General features: G+C 47.3%; 2 protein-coding genes and 2 long non-coding RNA genes across 5 annotated transcripts in view; 2 read left to right on the forward strand and 2 right to left on the reverse strand.

The window, feature by feature from the left end:
* Positions 1–21,484, reverse strand: part of LOC308465224 — a 192,006-nt gene that overhangs the window by 25,953 nt on the left and 144,569 nt on the right. The gene's annotated exons all lie outside the window — the stretch shown is intronic.
* On the forward strand, positions 2,157–7,194 carry ZBTB3 (zinc finger and BTB domain containing 3). Of its 2 annotated transcripts, none has more exons than XM_080984717.1 (2): positions 2,157–2,423; positions 4,328–7,194. In XM_080984717.1, the coding sequence occupies exon 2, from the start codon at positions 4,381–4,383 to the stop codon at positions 5,749–5,751; it is 1,371 nt and encodes a 456-aa protein (XP_080840843.1). In that variant the 5' UTR covers positions 2,157–2,423; positions 4,328–4,380; the 3' UTR covers positions 5,752–7,194. The 2 variants fall into 2 exon arrangements, with proteins under 2 accessions (XP_080840843.1, XP_080840842.1); XM_080984716.1 differs by having other exon boundaries at positions 2,158–2,427.
* Positions 7,767–12,703, reverse strand: LOC308465090 (microtubule-associated protein 1 light chain 3 gamma-like). The gene is made up of 4 exons (XM_080984924.1): positions 12,394–12,703; positions 12,065–12,120; positions 9,312–9,418; positions 7,767–8,841 (listed from the first exon to the last, which is right to left on the reverse strand). The coding sequence occupies exons 1-4, from the start codon at positions 12,431–12,433 to the stop codon at positions 8,679–8,681; spliced, it is 366 nt and encodes a 121-aa protein (XP_080841050.1). The 5' UTR covers positions 12,434–12,703; the 3' UTR covers positions 7,767–8,678.
* LOC308465232 lies at positions 12,798–20,289 on the forward strand. The gene is made up of 2 exons (XR_013980377.1): positions 12,798–12,852; positions 19,874–20,289. It is a non-coding gene; the product is annotated as an uncharacterized lncRNA (long non-coding RNA).

Consider the following 21,484-nt stretch of genomic DNA (forward strand, 5'->3'; position numbering starts at 1 on the left):
ACAGTTGTACCTTGGAACCTGAATGCCCTGGAACTCGGATGTTTTGGCTCCTGAATGCCACAAACTCAGAAGTGATTGTTTGCGAATGTTCTTTTGGAACCTGAATGTCCGACGTGGCTTCCGTGGCTTCTGATTGGCTGCAGGAGCTTCAGAAGCCAAATGTTTTGGAAGTCAAACGGACTTCCGGAACAGATTCCATTCGACTTCCAAGGTATGACTGTACTACTGGAAATATCCTTCCCATGAATAAGGAAGTGAACTACATTATACATTCCACCTGATCAATAATAATTAAAAAGCCATACCCAACTAAATTATATTCATAGACCTGCTGAAATTAAAGGACCTAAGACTTGCCTATTAATTTAAATGGGCCTACTCTAAGCAGGAGTAATGTTGGATAAAGCCCAATACAGTCATACCTCGGGTTGAAGTCACTTCAGGTTAAGCCTTTTCGGGTTACGCTCTGCGGCGACCCGGAAATAACGGAGCGTGTTACTTCCGGGTTTTGCCACTCGCGCATGTGCAGACGCTCAAAATGATGTCACACGCATGCGCGGAAGTGGCAAATCACTACACGCGCAGACACAGGTTGCGTTTGCTTCAGGATGCGAACGGGGCTCCGGAACGGATCCCATTCGCATCCAGAGGTACCACTGTACTATAATAATAATTTTGTAGCATCCAAGTAAAACTTAAGTCAGGTAAAAGTGACAAATAAGTGTGCAATGTCTTATTGATTGTGAGAATGGAAGGTGCCAGGTGAGGTTAGCCAATGGGTTTCAAACTCTTGGTGAGTTAGGGATTTCCCCTGAATGCAAAGACAGGCTCTGGCAGATTGAGCGGATAAGACCAATAGTGGGTCCAACGCTCAAGAAGGCGGTTATTGTAAGTGCTGTAGAGGGAAATGAGGGGCAGATGGGGCTCGTCTACCTGGGAAGGTAGCCCATCCACTATACTCTTTCATGAGAATGTCTTCAGGAGTAAACCCTAAGGCAGGTATGTCCAAAGTCCGTTTGGGGGGCCTAATACGGCCCGCCAGTCAGTTTAATCGGGCCCCTGTGGTAGTTTATTTCATGAGGTAAAATCCTAAGAAAAGCTCAACAACTTTGGTCGGCCCTTACGCATGTTCACTTCATCAAATTTGGCCCTCTTTAAAAAAAATATGGACACCCCTGCTAAGGAAAAATCCATGTACTGTACTCACTGCCTTGAAGGACATCTTCGGGAGAACAAAAGGCTAAGGAGTAAACCCTAATCAAGAGCAGAGTCCTTCAGGTGGTTGGATGGTGTCTTGTATGCCTCCTTCCGGCAACTCCTGCAGCCAAGCTGTTGTCATATGTATTGCTCTGCTTTCCTTTGGGCCACATCAGTGAGGATGAGAGAAGGGTCTTGTCTTCCAGGCAGCTCAGGACCTCCATACACCCTGCTCAGCCTTGCACCCCAGAGAGGTCACTTCAGTACTGCAAACACAGCAAAAACGACATAGGAGGCAGCAGTTATGAGTTACCGGTCTCTGCAGCCATAGCAGGTGCTGCGATTTTCACCCCCAGAGGCACATTCCATTGCCAGACAGACGAATGCTGACAATATACTTTTCTTTATTGCCGTTTGGGATGGTTCACAATGGACCATTACAACTATAAGCATCCATTTGAAAAACAAAACAAAAAACAAAAAAGGGGGAAAGACAATAAATGGTTTTTTTAATTATTTTGCTACAAAGCATCTGATATATGTAAAAGCACTTTACTCATACTAATTATTAACGATAAATATAATAATATAAAATATAGTTACTCTTGTTGTAATTATTATGATTATTGTGAAAATAATAAAAGTTTGTTTTTTATTTAGTATTTGCGAGCAATGAAGAATTATGTAACCTGCATATATTAGCAAAATGTATGCAAAACAATATTTGCATAGGCAGCAACAGCTGCATGGTCTCCGTCCATCGCCTCGCAACTCCCTAGTAACTATGGAAACCGAAGCTCTCCCTCCTCCGGTTCAGTTCTAGGACGATCCCACCAATCGGCGATAAGGGCCAAGGGTGGGGTGACCACTCAGGCTCCAGAAAGCGTGGCGGCTCCTCGCCTCCTCCAATCACCGGGCCGAAAGCGGACCGCGGTCGTCGCGGCTGACGGAGCTGGGCTGAGCCAATCGGAAGAAACAGCAGGCGGAGAGAGGCCCGCCCTTGCCTTCCCCCTCAGCTCCCTTCGGCGCGACGCACTCAAAGACAGTTGGCCGAGAAAGGCGACGGGCGAGGAGGAGCCCCAATGAGCGCTGCTGGGGAGGCGGGCGGAGCGGGAGCCATTCAGGAGGCGAGGAGGCAAGAGAGTGACTAGAGGGAGCCCCGCCTCCCTAGCGAGCGCAGCCAATCAGGCAGAAGGGGGCGGGTCCCTCGAGGCCTCCGCTTTGTGGTGGGTAAGTGGGGGAAAGAAGGCGCTCTTCCACCACCCAACGCACCCCCTGTTGGGGGGGAGGAAGAAGGGCGCTTTCCCTTATAGATATATGTCTGTAGTGCATTGTGGCGGGGAGGAAGCACGTTATCTCCCCCTGAGGGTGGCACCTGGGGAGGGGGGGCAACTTGGGGAGGGGGGTCACGCAGTGGGGGAGGGGCAAACTGAGGAGCATTTGTTGGGTTCCCCTGCTTTTATTATGGGGGTCACAGAGGCCAAGGCGGGGCAGAAGGAAATAAAGGGGGTATTCATTATAAGGGGGTCCCCATCATATTTGCAGGCTTCATTGGGGGGAGGGCAGGGGGGTGGAAATGCTGAGGTCAGTTGAGGGGGAGTCACAAATGATCCTCCCACCTTATGGGAAAGGAGATGATTATATAATTATTGGGGGGTTGGGATCAAATAACGGGGAGAAGTCCCAGGAGTTGGGATATAGGGTAAGGAGGGTGCAGGAGTGGGGAACACAGACTTTGTTCTCAGTTATGGAGAGTGTGCGCTGCCATCATAGGAATACATCAATGGGCACGCAGTTGACATAGGGAATTTGTGGCCCTCCCAACTTCCATCGGCCCCCCAGTCAGCGTGGTCGGGGGTGCTGGGAGTTGTAGTTCAGTGACATTTGGAGGGCCGTGCTGCTGTGGGTTAAACCACAGAGCCTAGGGCTTGCCAATCAGAAGGTTGGTGGTTCAAATCCCCCCAGCTTCTGCCAACCTAGCAGCTCAAAAGCACGTCAAAGTGCAAGTAGATAAATAGGTACCACTCCGGCGGGAAGGTAAACGGCGTTTCCGTGCGCTGCTCTGGTTGGCCAGAAGCGGCTTAGTCATGCTGGCCACATGACCCGGAAGCTGTATGCTGGCTCCCTTGGCCAGTAAAGCGAGATCAGCGCCGCAACCCCAGAGTCGGCCACGACTGGACCTAATGGTCAGGGGTCTCTTTACCTTTACCTCTGGTTTAGGGAATTAGAAGGTGCAAACTGAGGTATTTGATGGTGGGGTTGTGGGTTCAGAACGGGGGAAATTGGGAAATTCTGGATTGGCATTAGTAATCTGGGCAGGGACCTGGTTGGCAGCTGGTGAAATATTTGCAAACAGTGGAGCACAGTAACGGGGTGGGGGGTGGGGGCTGTAGAACAGGAGTTGGGGTGGGGGTTGTAGGAGACTAAGTCAACATGCCGTTGCTTTGCAGCCTCCAGATGGGAAAAGCTGGATGCTTGGGAGATGGAGTTTCAGGCGGCAGAGTTGGCAGTGCCCTCTCTCTCTCTTTATTACCTTTTACATCTGGCAGTTCCCATGTTTAGTCTGCAGCCTCTCCAGTTTAGAAGGCTGTTAGGTAGAATGGCTAAGAAAAACATCCACCTGAGACCTTGAGGAGTCTTTCCCAGGCAAGGCAGAGCTAGATTGAGATCAGTGTTCCAGCCAGCATAAGGCAGCTTTTAATGTTCATTATTCATTACTATCTACTCAGATGAATATCCTGCATTGCCTAGGGCACATATCATTAATATTTTTAAGCATTCTGAGAGCAGGCAGAAACATTCTAAAATTACAGTCAACAACTGATTTCAAGATTGATCTTACGGTCAGCCCTTAAATGCCACATTCCTCTTGAAAGTCAATAATGAAGGAGGCAGACACACCTCATTGTAGAATGTGAGATAGTTGATCTTGGGTTAGGTGCCCTTTTGGGTACTTTGCTCCTAAGTCATTTAGGGCTAGTACTAACCCCTTGAATGTATTTCTAGCAAAATGTTTTCTGCATAAATAAAGGGGGAAGGGGTCAACCTCCTAAAAGCCATTTCTTACAAGTTACCAAGTTTTCCCCCCACTCTCTCTTGTTCCCTCTCCCCCCTCCCCTGCTTTCTCAAGGAGTCTGGACTATGCTGTTGGTCAACCCCTCGTCGTGAAAGAGCTGTCCCAGCATGGAGTTCCCCAACCACAGCAAGAACTTGCTGCAGAGCCTCTGGGAGCAGCAACACGAGGGCTTCCTTTGTGACTGCACGGTCCTCGTGGGCAGCACCCAGTTCCTGGCCCACCGGGCAGTGCTGGCCTCCTGCAGTGCCTTTTTCCACATGTTCTATAAGGAGCGGCTGGACAAGAGGGACTTGGTCTCCATTAACAATGAGATCGTCACGGCGCCCGCCTTCGGGCTGCTGCTGGAATTCATGTACAAAGGCAGCCTCTCCTTCAACGACATGCCAGTGGAAGACATCCTGGCGGCCGCCAGCTACTTGCACATGAACGACATCGTCAAGGTGTGCAAGAAGAAGCTGCAGGCCCGCGCCTTGGCAGAAGCCGACAGCACCAAGAAGGAGGAGGATGCCCTGGGCAGCTCAGAGCTTCTGCCCAGCACCTCCAAGTGCCAACTTCAAACGTCCGGAGCCCAGCCGCTGCCGCCCCCTCAGCCAAGCGAAGCAGGGAAGAGCAAGAAGCAGGAGTGGAAAGGTGGAGAGAAAATGGTTTCCGAGGAGCCATTGGCCTCCACTTTGGACATGGCGGACACCACTCAGCCAGGGATGGAAGCTCCTCCTCCTCCTGTGAGGCCTCTTCCACCCCCCGTCATTGACATTTCCCTCTCCAGCCCTAGCAGCTCCACCGAAACCATTTCACACAGCTGCTCACCACCGAGGAACGCAGCTGAGGGTCATGCCGGCCCTCCGGAGAGGTATGTGGAACAACAGACAGGTGGTCTTGGTGTGTTTTCCCAGAAAGAGCCAAGCAGGTCCTCTGTCAAGGTCAAGGTGGAAGCCATCGTGATCTCCGACGAGGAGCCGGACATGATGGATCAACTGGAGGGGCAGAGCGCAGATTTGAGGCTGGAGACGATATTCCAGAGGTCCGCTGTAGAGGCAGGGCCTGCCGGAGGCTGTGGGCGCCACCCCGACAGCTTTGAAGAGCCAGGTGGGATGGAAGAGGTCTCTTCCGAGAGCGGCTTCCTGCCTCAAGAGCACGTCCCGTACCACATGATCCCTGTGCCTGCCGGACAAAGCTTCTCCAACATGGTGACTCCGCCCTTGCACGAACAGATGTACTTGCAGGACTACGAGTCCCACTCCAACTTTGGCATCTTCACGGAAGACGTCCCCACCTGCAAGACGTGCGGGAAGACCTTCTCGTGCTCCTACACCCTGCGGCGCCACGCCACCGTCCACACGCGGGAACGCCCCTACGAGTGCCGCTACTGCATGCGGAGTTACACGCAGTCCGGAGACCTTTACCGGCACATCCGCAAGGCCCACAACGAGGACCTGGCAGCCAAGCGTTGCAAACAGGATGTTGAGAACCCTTCGTAGGGGGCCTATACCCCCACCCAGTTTGGGCCGTAGGGCAGGTGGTTCACGACTGAGCAGATGGACGGTTCCCAACATGCAAGGACAAAAAAACCAACCCCATCCCTTTTGTAAAACATTGTGCAGAAGCCAGGAGGCAGAGAGAGAGAGAGAGAGCCCTAACTGTCCGAGCCAATGATGGGGGCTCATCCTATCAGGTTCAACCTTCCCTCCTGGCTTCCTAATCATTTTCCCACCTTGCCCTTGAGAATTTCTTGTTTGTTTTTCCACGAGGTGAATTGTTGGGAAATGCAGGTTTGCACCCGGGTCATCCCTGTGCATCGTTTGGAAGAAGTAAACGTAAAAGGAACTGGGGAAGGGGTTCATCCTCCCACTCCAGTATTTATTTATGTACAAACTCGTGGCTGCAGGTTTAATATGAAGTTGGAGCGGTATTTAAGCTTGAGCTCTAGGTATTGCTGCCTAGAGGGCATTCTGTTTTGTGGGAGGAAAGGCCTGAAAGCCTTTTGTTCCTGACAGTTGTTGCAAATCAGAATTTCACTTGACAGCAGGGGGGATGGGAACAGGGCTCTAGCCCTCCTGGATGCACAGAAAAAGATTGCATGGGGGAGAAGCGCCTGTGAGGAAGACTATGTTGAAAGGCATGGTTCTGACTCTATCCCACCATGCAGTGCAGGTGGGACTCATTGGGAGAAGTAGGCAGTGTTCCTTTTCAAAACAGCCCCCTGCCCCACTCTTTGTGACACGTTGGATGTCATGATAGTCTAAAACAGTGGAGGCTGATGCGAGAGAAAGTGGGGCACTGCCCCGCCAACTTCATGCCTGACTTTAGCCAACTTCCCTGGCTCTGCCTTCTGCTTACCCTCAGACCAGGGGGTGGCTCTGCCTGTCATTGGCTCTGGCGCCACCTACTGTTGGTCTCCCTGCCTTCCATCCTACAAGGCAGCCCTGTATCCGGAAGTTTTCCATGTTTGACATTTTTCTGTGTGTTTATTATGCTGGAAGCTGCCCAGAGTGGCTGGGGCAACCCCGTCAGGTGGGTGGAGTATAAGGAATAAATTATTATATTATTATTATAGTCCCAATAGGCACTAGCCCAGTCTAAAGCAGGCATTGCACAGACCCCCCACCAGCTGCATCCCTGTTTTGAAATGCTCCCATTTTACAGACAAAGATCAAAGTCCGAGAGATGGGGCTTGCCAGGGTCATGCACAGCGCAGGTGAGATTTTAACTTTTCCCACTTCCAAGTCACTTCCGACGCTCTTTCCCGTTTTCAAGCCTGCTCACTTCAGAGCAGCCACTGCCAGCCTCAACCTTCCTCCCAGGACTTGCCAACCCTCCCACTGTGAAATGTGTTTCTCCAACCTGTTTGTTCTTATAAGCAGCTACAAAGCAGCCTCACTGCCAAGGATACCCATTTAACAGTAAAAAAAACCAGGCATCAAGTGCTCCAATACTCTCTCCTCTGTGATTTTGGGGTGGGGGTGGGGGTGGGGGTTTTTCCTCTCCTCTAAGGCTAGGGATTCCCAAATTGTGGTCCGTGGCATAGCTACATTAAATACCAACATTCATTTTAAGTAGTATTTTTATTACTTCTTTAACTTCTTACATTGCATTTAACTGAAGTGCAGTTTGACGTCTACAGGATGCAAGCTAATACAATGTAAGAAATAAAAGATGCAATAACCGTACAATTAAAAATCACACGGTATCTAGATTGACACATTACCAGTGCTACAATAGGCAGAAAAATTATGCAAGGAGTCCACCAAGACTAACCAGTGATTTCCAGCTGGATGGCAGGGAAGGGGGCAAGGGTCAGGACGCAGCTGGGGTTCTGCAGAGCTGATCTTAAGCAAAGACTCCTTTGCTTTCATCCATCTTCTTGAGATATCCAAGAGTCTGAATCAGGCTTGACGCAGAATACCTTGATGCCACTTATGTCATGTAGGAAACCAAGGTGCACGGGGAAGAGAAGAGTGCCATCCCCCACAAAAGCAGATTTTGGGACGCAAAACATGTTTTCAAACTGTATTTTCTACTCAAGAGTGGTAGATTTAACATGCAAGGTACAAAGTAATTGAAGTGTTGAACAAAGTGACATTTCCCCCCGTTACAGTAAACCGTAATTTTATATTATAAACCCAGTTGTTCCAATGTTCCCTTTTTCAGAAGTCTTAATACTTGCAATTAAATAGAAAAAAACAGATCCCCTTCACCTCTGCACATGAAACCTTGTGGTTGGGCCATGAAAAAGAAGGCTGCACTGGCCCATCTGCCACAGAAGATCCAAGAGATGATCTCATTCCAGCGGGCAAAACCCTCACCACACAGACTACCCCTGGAGCCATCATCCCTGGATGTCAAAAGAAAGCGTTATCGGAGGCAATCTTCATTTATGGACTTGGTAATGGGGAGTATGGGAGGGGGACCAATAATATAACCAGCTACCACCCCTGAATTGAAGGATAGGGAACCAACAACCTTCCTGGTGTTGCTGAACTACATCTCCTGCCATCCTGACCGTTGGGCCAGGCTGATGAGAGTTGGGAGCCCAACATTGGGAAGGTCACTGGTTCATGCCCATCCCTGACCATCAAAGCAGTCTCCTACTGTATCAACCTGGGAGTAGAAGCGAAGGCCGGGAAGGACTTTGACGTAGTGCGTGCTTAGGAAGGCCATGCCTTGGTGGTACTAGGAAAGGTGCGGTTTGTGGGGTACCTCTTTCTCAAGGAGGTTGAGATACCGGGGCAACTGCAAGGAGGTGGCGGTGAGTTTCACCTCGATAGATCAAAACCTACATTCCAAGAAAACCATAATCTGGTGGGGTGGGGGTGGGAAGAGGTAGTTGGTGTCCAAAATGCAGGTGATCACATCTCCCAGACAAAATAAACGAGGAACTCGGGATCCAAAGGCGACCCATTTGCCATCAGCCGAACATCTCCTGAGAGGCATAGGTCATATAGAGGAAGCCATCTTCATCTTTGTACGTCATGTACACTTCAGACATGGTGGAAGACATGCTGACAAGGCTGCGGTTGCCGTCGACCAGGAAGTAGAATGCCTGAGTGGACCCGATGCACATTCGGTTGCTGAGGGAGGAAATGGGCACGAGTCAAAACATGGCTTCCGGGTGGCCTAAACAAATTCTGAGTCCTCACCTGCCCCCAAACAGTGGAGTCTGGTCCATTAGGGTGCATGGCGCGCTGCCCTGAGCTTGCCCACACCTGCCCGACTTCTGACTTCCAACCAATCGGGAGCTGGCTCCGCCTGCGATTGGCTCCAGCCCTGGCTGTCATTGGCTATAGCTCCGTCTCCATGCCTTCCGCCCCACCAGCCCCAGCTACTACTGCCCCTCCAAGCCTATTTCCCTGTGTGCCAATATAATAATATTTCTCCCCCACTCACACACACCAAGCCAGAGCATTAAAAATCCAATTAACATAGTCGCTGCTTAAATCCAGCCCAACATATGGTTGTAGAAGGATGAGCGACCCAGCCAGATGCTTAGTAAGCCTCCCATTTTTTACAGGCTGCCCAGTCTCCTCGGAGGCTCATTCACCGGATGATTGTGATGAACTGGCCCATGGTGAGGTCTTCGGGAACCAGAAACTTGGTCTTGTCCAAGGCTGGCAACATCTTCTCCTTGGGGTAGCGCTCCAGGATTATCTGCAAAGGAAGAAGAGACACGTCTGAGATGGGTCTTCAATAGCAGACGGTCAGATTCCCCTGGGAAGCTTAAGCAAAATGGTTACAAGTGAAGACAGCCGTTTCCAATTTGTCCAAGTACTCAGATAGACTGTCTCTGTACAGGAAGGCTCTACTTGTCGCCATTATGACTAATAGCCACTGGTTTATCAGCCTGCTGCTGATTTGCCTGACTCATCTGTTCACTGCTGGACCAGTGTCTTGCCTCGGGAATGGACTGGATGAGAGCCAACAAACTGAGACTCAGTCCAGATAAGGCAGAGGCACTGCTTGTGGGTGGATCCCTACACCAGATGGGTGGGAGATTGATGGGGTTGCACTTCCTCTGAAGGAGCAGGTTCATAGCCTGGGGTACTCCTGGATCTTTTGTTGTCACTCGAGGCTCAGGTGGCCTCAGTGGCCCGGAGTGCCTTCCATCAGCTTCGGCTGGTGGCCCAGCTATGCCCCTTATGTGGACAGGGATAGCCTAACTCATGGGTAGGCAAACTAAGGCCCGGGGGCCGGATCCGGCCCAATCGCCTTCTAAATCAGGCCTGTGTACAGTCCAGGAATCAGCGTGTTTTTACACCAGTAGAATGTGTCCTTTTATTTAAAATGCATCTCGGGGTTATTTGTGGGGCATAGGAATTTGTTCCTTTTCCCCCTTCAAAATATAGTCCGGCCCCCCACAAGGTCTGAGGGACAGTGGACCAGCCCCCTGCTGAAGAAGTTTGCTGACCCCTGGCTAACTACTGTGGTCTATGCTCTGGTAAACCTCAAGGTTAGATTACTGCAATGCATTATACGTAGGGCTGCCTCTGAAGGCAATTTGGAAACTTCAGCTGGTGCAGAATTCAGCGGCCAGGTTGCTCACCCAAGCAATATAGTTTGAGCATATTACACTAATCCTGGTCAGACTTTAAGGTAAAGGTAAAGGAACCCCTGACCATTAGGTCCAGTCGTGACCGACTCTGGGGTTGCGGCGCTTATCTCGCTTTATTGACCGAGGGAGCCGGCGTACAGCTTCCGGGTCATGTGGCCAGCATGACTAAACCGCTTCTGGTGAACCAGAGCAGCGCACGGAAATGCCATTTACCTTCCCGCCGGAGCGGTACCTATTTATCTACTTGCACTTTGACCTACTTTCAAACTGCTAGACTGTACTGGCTACCAATTAGTTTCCGGGCTCAATTCAAAGTGCTGGTTTTGACCTATAAAGCCTTAAACGGCTCAAGACCGCAATACCTCAAGGACCACCTCTTTCCATATGGACCCTGAGATCATCTTCGGAGGCCCTTCTTTGTGTGCCTCCTCCTCAAAAGGTCCAGAAGGTGGCAACACGAGAACGGGGCCTTCTCTGCAGTGGCCCCCCGTCTGTGGAACGCTCTTCCCAGGGAAGTTCGCCTGGCACCTTCATTATACACCCTTCGGCGCCAGGCAAAAATGTTCCTTTTTAACCAGGCTTTTGGTTGATCCGATTTACATCCTATGCCCTTTTAAAATTTGTGTTGGCGGGGGCTATTGGGTGGTTGTTTTTAGTACTATTATGCATTTTGTGGTTTTATATCTTGATTTTAATCTCTGAAAAAAATTCAATAAATAATAAATTCAATTAATAATAATAATAATAATCTGCAGGGGTGCAACATCTTATTTTAGGAACAAGGATGTGATTTTATTGGTGAGGGTTCTGGGTGGGGGGGTTTTGATTGCAATATGGGGCTAAATAATTGTCTTAAAATTTCCCGATAACCATCTATTTTTTTTTTGGGAAACTGCATCAACTGGGAGTCAGGAATGTTTCACTTAAGCTCAGTTACAATCCTATAAAGAAAAATATTTGTTGCATGAACAGGAAGATTGAGGGAGGGTTATATATGGAGAAAATAAACAAAATGAGAATTTCTCTCAGTTACATTGATATATTACTTGACTTAATTGATTTAGCAATGACAAGCAAAAGTGCAGGCAGCCAGACCACCAATTACAGCTGCTTTGGTCCTCCTGCACTACTAGGTAAACCATGGTTTGGCTTAGTACTATGTGGGAACCCAAGGTTCATGGTTTGTCTTCCTCGAACAAAATGGTGAACCAAGAACAACAAATCATGATTACAATTACTGGTTGTTAGGAGCCAAACAAACTACAAGCCTAGGGACACATCAGGAATCTTAATTATTTTTAAATTAACTAAGCATAAATATAACAACACAATGGGCTGGGTACCAAGCACAGAACCAGGAGCAAAACAGCCCCCGCTTTTACTCTAAATACAGTGCTTTTTTCTGGGGGTACGCAGGAGTATGCATACCTCTAAACATTTTGTAAATCTTTGTACTTTTGTCCACCTACTGTATTTATTTTCCCCGATTTGAACAATAAAATGGTGATTTTCTTGAGTCAAAATGAGAGTACCCCTAAACATTTTTTTAGAAAAAAAAGCACTGCCCATAACTGCCTTACGTAATCTCACTGAACCATGGTTTGTTTAGCATTATACACAAACCCTTGCTGAACCATAGCCCAGCTTCCTTTTAACATGCAAAACGGTCCAATACAACAAAGCAAGCCCAAATAAACATGCCCCCATACCTGTTAACCCAACAATATAAGGAGAAGCCTACATACCGGCAGTTTGCCAGGAAACTTCATCCGGATCGTGGCCACTTCACTTTTCCTGGAGGCTAGACAGAGTGGAAAATTACAGAACTGGGTCAATTAAGGCAATAGAAAAAAAACAACCTCTCCCTCGGCCTCCCCTCCCAAAATTAGCTCTCCCCAAAACAGGACAGCCCAAAGTCTAGCCCCCCACCCCAGTTTACCGAATTAATCGCAGCCCCTTGGGCCAGCAGGGGGCGCTAGCAGCCAAACAAGAGCAACTCCGAATCGCGAAATCGAGCGTTTACACGAGAAGGGGGGTGGGGGGAATAAGTGGGGAGAAAGAAAATAAGTCTTACCGAAGGTTTTTCGGTGCTTGAATGGGGGGAAAGAATCCATCTTGGAAGGAACCACACCTTTTTCTTAAAAAGGGAAGGGGGAAAATAAAGCTGGGGCGGGAAGGGGGAATTGAAGAATAATCGTCCCCAGCGGTAGCTCTGACTTGACTCCTTTGGAGCCGCTTAAATAGTGCCCGAGTCACGCCTAAAATTTTCCCAATTTGCTTCCAGGATCAGGACCTCCAAGGTCCGGGGAAGGACGTGGAGAGGTGGAGGGTGGGGAGAGCCCACCCTGAGACTCGCCCACATTCAGATTCAGGGGCGGGTCTCCATAGAGGAAGCGCATTTGGCCACAATGGTGGAGTTGGCCGGCGGAACGCACCGCCACGGGACGCAGTTTTGACTACTCGCGTGGAAGGAAGGAAGGAGTTGGACAAAGTTTGTAGCGGAGGTGTCGTCTACCCATGTCAGCTGGGACAGGTGAATGCAATTTCCCAACACCGAGGAAAGATTTGGGAAATGCAATTTCCCAACACCGAGGGAGAAAGGTTGTTTTCTGCTGCTCCAGAGAAGCGGACACGGAGCAATGGATCCAAACTACAAGAAAGAAGATTCCACCTAAACATTAGGAAGAACTTCCTGACAGTAAGAGCTGTTCGACAGTGGAATTTGCTGCCAAGGAGTGTGGTGGAGTCTCCTTCTTTGGAGGTCTTTAAGCAGAGGCTTGACAACCATATGTCAGGAGTGCTCTGGTGGTGTTTCCTGCTTGGCAGGGGGTTGGACTCGATGGCCCTTGTGGTCTCTTCCAACTCTATGATTCTATGATTCTATGAGGAAGGACTTTTCTGCGTAATAGATGGGTAGGTATTGGTTTAGGGTTGAGCTGTGAACTCAGGAAATCTCAATTACTAGATGGCATTAGGTCAAGCTGCCTTCTTAAGCTCCCCCTCCTCCAACCATCTGAAATGTTTTTCTATTTATTTTTTGTCTTTCTAAACCACCTTTCCTCCCAGCAGCTCAAGGTGAGGTATATACTGAGTTAAATAAATAAATAAATAAATAAATAAATATTTAAAGAAAATCGTTAAAAAACCAGAAGCCTTTTTATTGGGTATAGTGGGTGAAGAGATATGAAGGGAAGATAAAAGACTGTTTATGTATGCAACAACTGCGGCAAGAATTTTTCAGCCCAAAAATGGACACAGAAAGGAGTACCAAGGAAAGACGAGTGGCAGATGAAGATGATACTTTGCAGAACTGGCAAAGCTGACAGGAAAAATCCAAAACCAGCACGATCAAGTATTCCAAAAGGACTGGAGTAAATTTATACGATATCTGAAAGATTATTGTAAGCAATTAACATCACTAGCAGGGTCATCTGAAGACTTGTAAGGATAAGTTTTCTACCTTTCTATATTTATTTAAATTTTGAGTTATTTTCTAATGGGTGTAATTAGAATTGGAAAACTTACAAAATGCAATGATATAAAGGTTAATTTTGAAAGCCGTGAGCCAGGAGGGAAGGAAGTTGATAGGCTCTAAAGAACCAGGGAGGTAAAGTGGATAATAATGATGTGAATGTATATTATTAAACGGAAAATAAATAAAAAGTACCAGTATTTTTAAAAAGGTACTTTTAGATAGGTTAATGAGAGTGTGTGTCTGGTCCAAAGTCACTGTGGCAGAGTGGAAATTTGAACTCTGGTCTCTCAGGCTGTACTCTTAACTGCTGCACTGTGCTACCTCTAAGGCCTATTTGCATTACACACTCAAAGTAGCGCCATGCCACTTTAAATAGCATTCCCCCCCCAAAAAAAAATAATTATGGGAACTGTAGTTTCTCAAGGGTGTTGAGAGTTATTAGGTGACTCCATGTTCCCCTCACAGAGCTACCGTTCTCCCAGGGAACTTTGCGAAGTGCAGTTCATGCAAACCCTGGTGTGTGTCTGTTTTTGTAATTGCTGTTTTCATAATTTCTATTTTAGATCATCATATCAACAAGAAGGGGACATGGGTGGCGCTATGGTATAAAGCACTGAGCCTAGGACTTGCCGATCAGAAGGTCGGCAGTTCGAATCCCCGCGACGGGGTGAGCTCCCGTTGCTCGGTCCCTGTTCCTGCCAACCTAGCAGTTCAAAAACACGTCAAAGTGCAAGTAGATAAATAGGTACCACTCTGGCGGGAAGGTAAATGGTGTTTCCGTGCGCTGCTCTGGTTCGCCAGAAGTGGCTTAGTCATGCTGGCCACATGACCAGCTGTACGCCAGCTCCCTTGGCCAGTAAAGCGAGATGAGCGCCGCAACCCGAGTCGTCCGCAACTGGACCTAATGGTCAGGGGTCCCTTTACCTTTATCAACAAGAAAAGCCAACAAAAAAAAGCTAACTACGTACCGCAATAACATTAAAATAGGCTGATGACATTACAATAAATTAAAGACTTACAAGGTTGTATGTTGTCACTGAATTTATTATTCCAGGACATTGGAGGAGGGGAATCGCTCCATAAACTTACCCAGTTGATTTAAATGTAGGTTGTTTTACTGTAGATTTGCAGTAGGTTATTTGATCACCATCACAATGAACCAGATCTTTTCCATCCATTCACACTCAGTAGGAGGTACGTTGTTTTTCCAATTCTTTACAATCTTACCTTTGCATCCCCATAAGGTTAATTAACACTTATTGATCACTTTGAGATAACATCTTTGAAATAACTTAGTTGGTTCCAAAGGTATATGGCTTCCTAGCATATCCGATATAATACTATGTACCATTTGTTTTCACTTTAATTAATTGGAGCAATTCCAGAAGTTAGGTATAAAGTCTACTTTAGCTGCACCACAGCCACAATAACTATGAAATCCAAGCCTATACAGTGGGACCTCAGGTTACATACACTTCAGGTTACATACACTTCAGGTGACAGACTCCGCTAACCCAGAAATAGTACCTTGGGTTAAGAACTTTGCTTCAGGATGAGAACAGAAACTGTGCTCCGGCGGCGCAGCGGCAGCAGGAGGCCCCATTAGCTAAAGTGGTGCTTCAGGTTAAGAACAGTTTCAGGTTAAGAACAGACCTCCGGAACGAATTAAGTTCTTAACCTGAGGTACCACTGTATATTAAATTAAATCTTACAGGGGATCTGCTGATATAAATTTAGATGGGGTATTACCCTAAGCTGGGCTTTTTGTTTAAACATGGAACCCATTTTGTAGCTTATGCTCAGAGGCACAGCTAATATCCTCTATTGCTGAGCCAGATCAATATGGGGAATGAGGTCAGGCCTCAAACTCAGTTCAAGTTAAGCCCTATTTCCTGGGCCCAAACATGAATGTGGATGACAATTGCCGTCTTTTTCTCTGGTCCTGGGCCTTTTTTATTTTCGTAATTTATTTTATTCCAATACAGTATAAGCCATCATTGGCAGTTCCTCTCCAATTTCAGTCACAGTTAGAAATTCAAGAATCATGTTGTTGTTGTTCTAGGAACCCCTCTTGTGGGTCAGATGAATGTGTCCTTTGGACAAGAGATGAGAAGGAATTTATACAATCCTAGCAGCTGACTTCACTCTCAGTAAATAGCTCCAGGCTGTTACTATTATTCAGCACAGTCCCATTATTCCTGTGCATGTTCTTGCTTAACAAAGAATTCACAGCCATCGGAGGAGACCAGCTTCACATTTAATGCATAAAGCTCCAACTATCTGTATTATCCAGAGAAGGGGGTGGGAGGTGAGAGAATCACTGCCTTTTTTTTTTTACCCTATTTTTGTCCTTTGTGGATGCTTTGTTGAAATTTGGGGAAGAGCCATAGTTTAGTGGTAGGACATCTGCTTTGCATCCAGAAGGTCACAAGCCCAGTCTCCACATAGGGCTGGCTGAAATCCTGGAGAGCTGCTGCCAATCAGTGTAGACCATACCAAGCTAGGTGGGCAGACAGGTACAAGGCAGCTTCTTGTATCTCTCTTTGGGAAGAGCTGTAGCTCAGTCGTGGAACATCTGCTTTGCGTGCAGAAGATCTCAAGTTGAGTCTCCCATCTCCAGGTAGGACAAGGAGAAAGTCCTCTATGAGAGCCAGTGTGGTGTAGTGGTTAAGAGCGGTAGTCTCGTAATCTGGTGAACCGGGTTCGCGTCTCCGCTCCTCCACCTGCAGCTGCTGGGTGACCTTGGGTTAGTCACACTTCTCTGAAATCTCTCAGCCCCACTCACCTCACAGAGTGTTTGTTGTGGGGGAGGAAGGGAAAGGAGAATGTGAGCCACTTTGAGACTCCTGAAGGGGAGTGAAAGGCGGGATATCAAATCCAAACTCCTCTTCTTCTTCTCTTCCTCTACCTGCTGCTAGTCAGTGTAGACAAAACAGTGGTTCTGTGTGGGGTACAGCTGCCCCCAAAAAGTGGGGGGGGGGAGAGCTCTGTGCTAGGGTCATCAGCACCTGTTGTATAACAGGTGAATGCAAAGTGTTGGGGTTTTGGGGTGAAGGCAACAAAAGCAACTGTGCATCAAGTGAATGTGCTGTATTTTTATGTTATCATGTATTTATTGCAATTATTTCCCACTTTATTTTCCTCCAAGGTGGACCATACGTGGTTCTTCTACTCAACTAATCCCCGCAACAACCCTGTGAAGTCGGTTAGGCTTAGAGGCAGTAACTGGCCCAAGGTCACCCAGCGAGCGTCATGGCCCAGTGGGGATTCAAACCCTGGTCTCCCAGGTCCTAGTCTGATACTCTAACCCATGGGTAGGCAAACTAAGGCCCGGGGGCCGGATCCAGCCCAATCGCCTTCTAAATCCGGCCCATGGACAGTCCGGGAATCAGCATGTTTTTACATGAGTAGAATGTACCCTTTTATTTAAAATGCAGCTCTGGGTTATTTGCGGGGCATAGGAATTCATTCATTCCCCCCACACACACAATATAGTCCGGACCCCCACAAGGTCTGGGGGACAGGGGACTAGCCCCCTGCTGAAAAAGTTTGCTGACCCCTGCTCTAACCACTACACCACAGTGACGTGGCACAAGCCAGTGGTGGCCGCAAGGATCCAGGAATGTGTGGCGACAATAGTCCCAAAGTGTGGGCACAGCAACCAAGCATAGTTTTTAAGTCAAGAATGCATGCTCCTTTTTTGCTATTATGCTAGTGGGATCATTGGCAATCATGACTTCCACTTGCCACGCTGCCCATGGGTGGGCAGATGGAGTTCTGGTGGAAGGTGTTTTCACTGACGTGGGCTCCCCTCCACTAAGGATCCCTGGTTGTCCTATAGTCTGACCCTCTCCATCCCGGCAGATCCATCCGAAGTTATACAGTACAGTGGTGCCCCGCAAGACGAATGCCTCGCAAGACGAAAAGCTCGCTAGACGAAAGAGTTTTCCGTTTTTTGAGTCGTTCCGCAAGACGAATTTCCCTATGGGCTTGCTTCGCAAGACGAAACGTCTTGCGAGTTCTTGCGAGTTTGTTTCCTTTTTCTTAAAGCCGCTAAGCCGTTAATAGCCGCTAAGCCGCTAATAGCCGCTAAGCCGCTAATAGCCGTGCTTCGCAAGACGAAAAAACTGCAAGACGAAGAGACTCGCAGAACGGATTAATTTTGTCTTGTGAGGCACCACTGTACAGTGGTACCTCTGGTTACATACGCTTCAGGTTACAGACTCCACTAACCCAGAAATATTACCTCGGGTTAAGAACTTTGCTTCAGGAAGAGAACAGAAATTGTGCTCTGACGGCGCGGCGGCAGCGGAAGGCTCCATTAGCTAAAGTGGTGCTTCAGGTTAAGAACAGTTTCAGGTTTAAGAACAGACCTCCAGAATGAATTAGGTACTTAACCCAAGGTACCACTGTACTATGAAATCCATTTTTATTTGTATCACTCTGTGTTGAATATTACGTGATGGCTCATCGAGAAACCGTGCTTCAGTCTTTCCAAATTCTCAACCCTGATTTTGGATTCATATCTCTCCCAGCCTCTTCCTTTTAAACTTCAAAAACAAGGCTTCACATGTTGGCTCATCGCTGAAGCCCATTTCTTTAGTTTCTTGGGTCAGCGTGGTCCTCATCTGAGCAGGATGTTGTGTGTTCTCCTGAGCTTAAGCAGACAAAAGGTGGGCTTTGTTTGCTCCTTAGGTTAACAATGGCAGGTTAACAGGTCGGAGGTGAGCACAGGGGACATCGGATGAAGATGAACTGGTTGGACGATTCAGGAAAGACAAAAGCAAGTCCTGTTTCACACAGCATGCAGCTAAATGGTGGAATTTGCTCCTCTAGGAGGTAGTGATGGCCACCGACTGAGATGGCTTTAAAAGAGGATTAGACAAATTAATGGAGGCGAAGGCCATCAATGGCTACTAGCCAGGATGTTCTCCCTTCCCTGTCAGAGGCGAGATGTCTCTGAATACCAGTTGCTTGGAATCACAAGTGGGGAGAGTGTCTAGCTGGGGAGAGTGTCTAGCTGGAAAGGCAGTTATTGCTTTGGGATGGAAAGAAAAGGCCAAATGGAATATGGAAAAATGGAATGTTTTTGAATACGTACAATCAGAAATATTCGCACAGATAGTGGCAGAGGATAGATGGGAAAATAAATGCCAAAGAATCACAAATAAATGGGCATTTTACAGGAACTGGATAGAAAGAGGGGAAGCCAACCCTAACATACAAGTTCAAATGAACAGACTGTGTACGTGGATAAAAATATGAAGAAGGAAGGCCTGACCGGGGGCAGGGAGGGCTGGAGTGGGAAGGGAGGGGGGGGGAAGTAAACCGGATGGTATTTTGAATTGATTTTGTTATGTAAGCCTTTTTTTCAGAAACCAATATATTAATGTTATGTAGTTAGGCATTGTAGTATGAATGAATTTTGTTCTGTATTCTTTGTTTTATAGAATATATATAATAATGTTATGTTACTAAGCAAATTTAATAAAATAGGGGGGGGGGACAAACAAAAAACAAGTGGGGAGAGTGGTTTTGCACTCGGTTCCTGCTTGGACAGGATACTGGACTAAATGGGCCATTGGCCTGATCCTGCTCTTCTCATGTTCTTCCAGTAAAAGCAAGAGTCAAGCAGTGAAGTCATCTGGTAGGATCACAACAATTTCAGATTATTTTTTTCATTCATTTATGACATTAGCAGGAAATTCAGCCCTCCACTAGCTATTCAGCTAGCCTTTTATTGAAGTCCTTATCTGTACCATGCAATTTTTGCCCCTGGGCTTAGGAATGCGCTACAAGGCCAAGGTTTTATGACTCTCAAACTGTGACTTAGCAGAAATAACTCCTAGTTAAATACAAAGTGACAAGTGGGGGGGGGGCAGATAATGAGACTGAATAGCTTAAGGGGGAAATAGAAATCTATCACATCTTAATTAAGTATGCAAAGTAATTTTGCAGGAAGAGGCAAGAAGAGGCTGTTTTAAAGGGTCTTACAAGATTTAGGAAATCAAATGTTACTACTTCAATGAGCAACCACCAAAAGCTATGTTTAAAGATCTTACAGCTTTTCTCCTTATAGCAAGTGCAACGAGTTATTGCGAAAAACTGGAAATCTCATTCAACAAACCTTTTTTCATCAAGAGAGCATTGATGGAGAAACTGACACGTCAACGTGCATCAGTACAAAATGAAACAGGAGCAGATGAATTAAAAAAACACCTGGTGTACTTTCGTCTCTCTTGCAGTTAAAGAAAAGGACACTTGCATTCTTCCAGCCACACATGGGCAGCTATGGCTCAGCACACTTGGCTGATCCACGTATGAACTTAAATGAACTTATTTTTATTTTCTTTTTAAATGTACTGAACCTGATCAGAACCTATAATGAAGTGGCTGGTCCCCATTGCTGTTGATCTCCATTGCTATTGTTACAAGGCTGCTACCCAGCAGGAGTGGAGAGGCTGTTGGGACGAAAATAAACATATTTATCTGTAATATCCACACTAGTTTTCCCTGTCTCCCCTACCCTGCTGTTGATTTTTTAGGAATTGTTTGAAGTTCCTGTGGGACCTCTTTGTATTCTGCAAAGCACTAGGCACAGTGAAGGAATGATGATTAATAATGACAATTTAGTTGTTAATAATGACACCAATTAATAATAATTGCAAAAAATAAAATCAATAATTAGTATTTATTACCAACAGATAATATAAAGCATATTATCAGTATATTGTTGTTTAGTCGTTTAGTCGTGTCCGACTCTTCGTGACCCCATGGACCAGAGCACGCCAGGCACTCCTGTCTTCCACTGCCTCCCGCAGTTTGGTCAAACTCATGTTTGTAGCTTCGAGGACACTGTCCATGTTATGTACTGAAGTTCTCACCCTGGGCCAGCAGGGGGATACTGTAGATAGTTATGCAAATGAAGGATCGAAAAGTGACGTTCAGTGATTGGATAGTTTTAGAAAATGGCAACAGTTACAATTGTTCTGGAGCTCTATATAAGCAGGCTGACTGAGCTCCTCAGCTTAGTTCTGTTCTGACATCTGACTAAAGAAGAGCTGTTTGAAGAATCGCTGTGTCGTCTGCTATGTTCGCCCACAACTTAACAGTCCAACCATCTCATCCTCTGCCGTCCCCTTCTCCTTGTGCCCTCCATCTTTCCCAGCATCAGGGTCTTTTCCAGGGAGTCTTCTCTTCTCATGAGGTGGCCAAAGTATTGGAGCCTCAGCTTCACGATCTGTCCTTCCAGTGAGCCCTCAGGGCTGATTTCCTTAAGAATGGATAGGCAGTGATCCATGAAGGGGATTATCTGTATATACTATTAATAAATTTTATTTGGGGAAGGAGAGAGGCGGTAAAACCACCCCGGTAAGCGGGCCTTTTTTTCATCCTCGTGCCTTCTAAGAAGCAAGCGCTACTGAATTCCATGGGCCTCCTGCTCCCGGGCTGAAGCGTGCATAGCATTGCAGCTGAGTTGGGGGCCATCTGGCGTCCCTTTCAAATCCGAACGAGAAACTTTCCGAACTTTTCGCTCTTTGAAAATGTTGGCAGAGGCGTGGGCGCGCGCGGGTCCCCTCCCCTCCTGCCTCTCTCTCTCTCTCTCTGGCCAATCGGAAGCCGGCAAGTTGATTGGGAGGGAAAGGGGGAGGAGAGAAGAGAGAGAGAAGGCAACCTGTCTCCACGTGAC

This window comes from Podarcis pityusensis, assembly GCF_964106645.2.
Source record: "Podarcis pityusensis genome assembly, chromosome: 16".
Classification (NCBI taxonomy): Eukaryota; Metazoa; Chordata; class Lepidosauria; order Squamata; family Lacertidae; genus Podarcis; species Podarcis pityusensis.

Bases quoted from the DNA above. Each gene is read 5' to 3' on its own strand.
- LOC308465090 (XM_080984924.1), bottom strand. From the start codon at position 12,433: ATGGATTCTTTCCCCCCATTCAAGCACCGAAAAACCTTCG. The intron at 12,121-12,393 runs GTAAGACTTATT...CACTCTGTCTAG, and splicing joins CAAGCACCGAAAAACCTTCG to CCTCCAGGAAAAGTGAAGTG. The intron at 8,842-9,311 runs GTGAATGAGCCT...TTCCTCCCTCAG, and splicing joins CAGTTCATCACAATCATCCG to CAACCGAATGTGCATCGGGT.
- ZBTB3 (XM_080984717.1), top strand. From the start codon at position 4,381: ATGGAGTTCCCCAACCACAGCAAGAACTTGCTGCAGAGCCTCTGGGAG.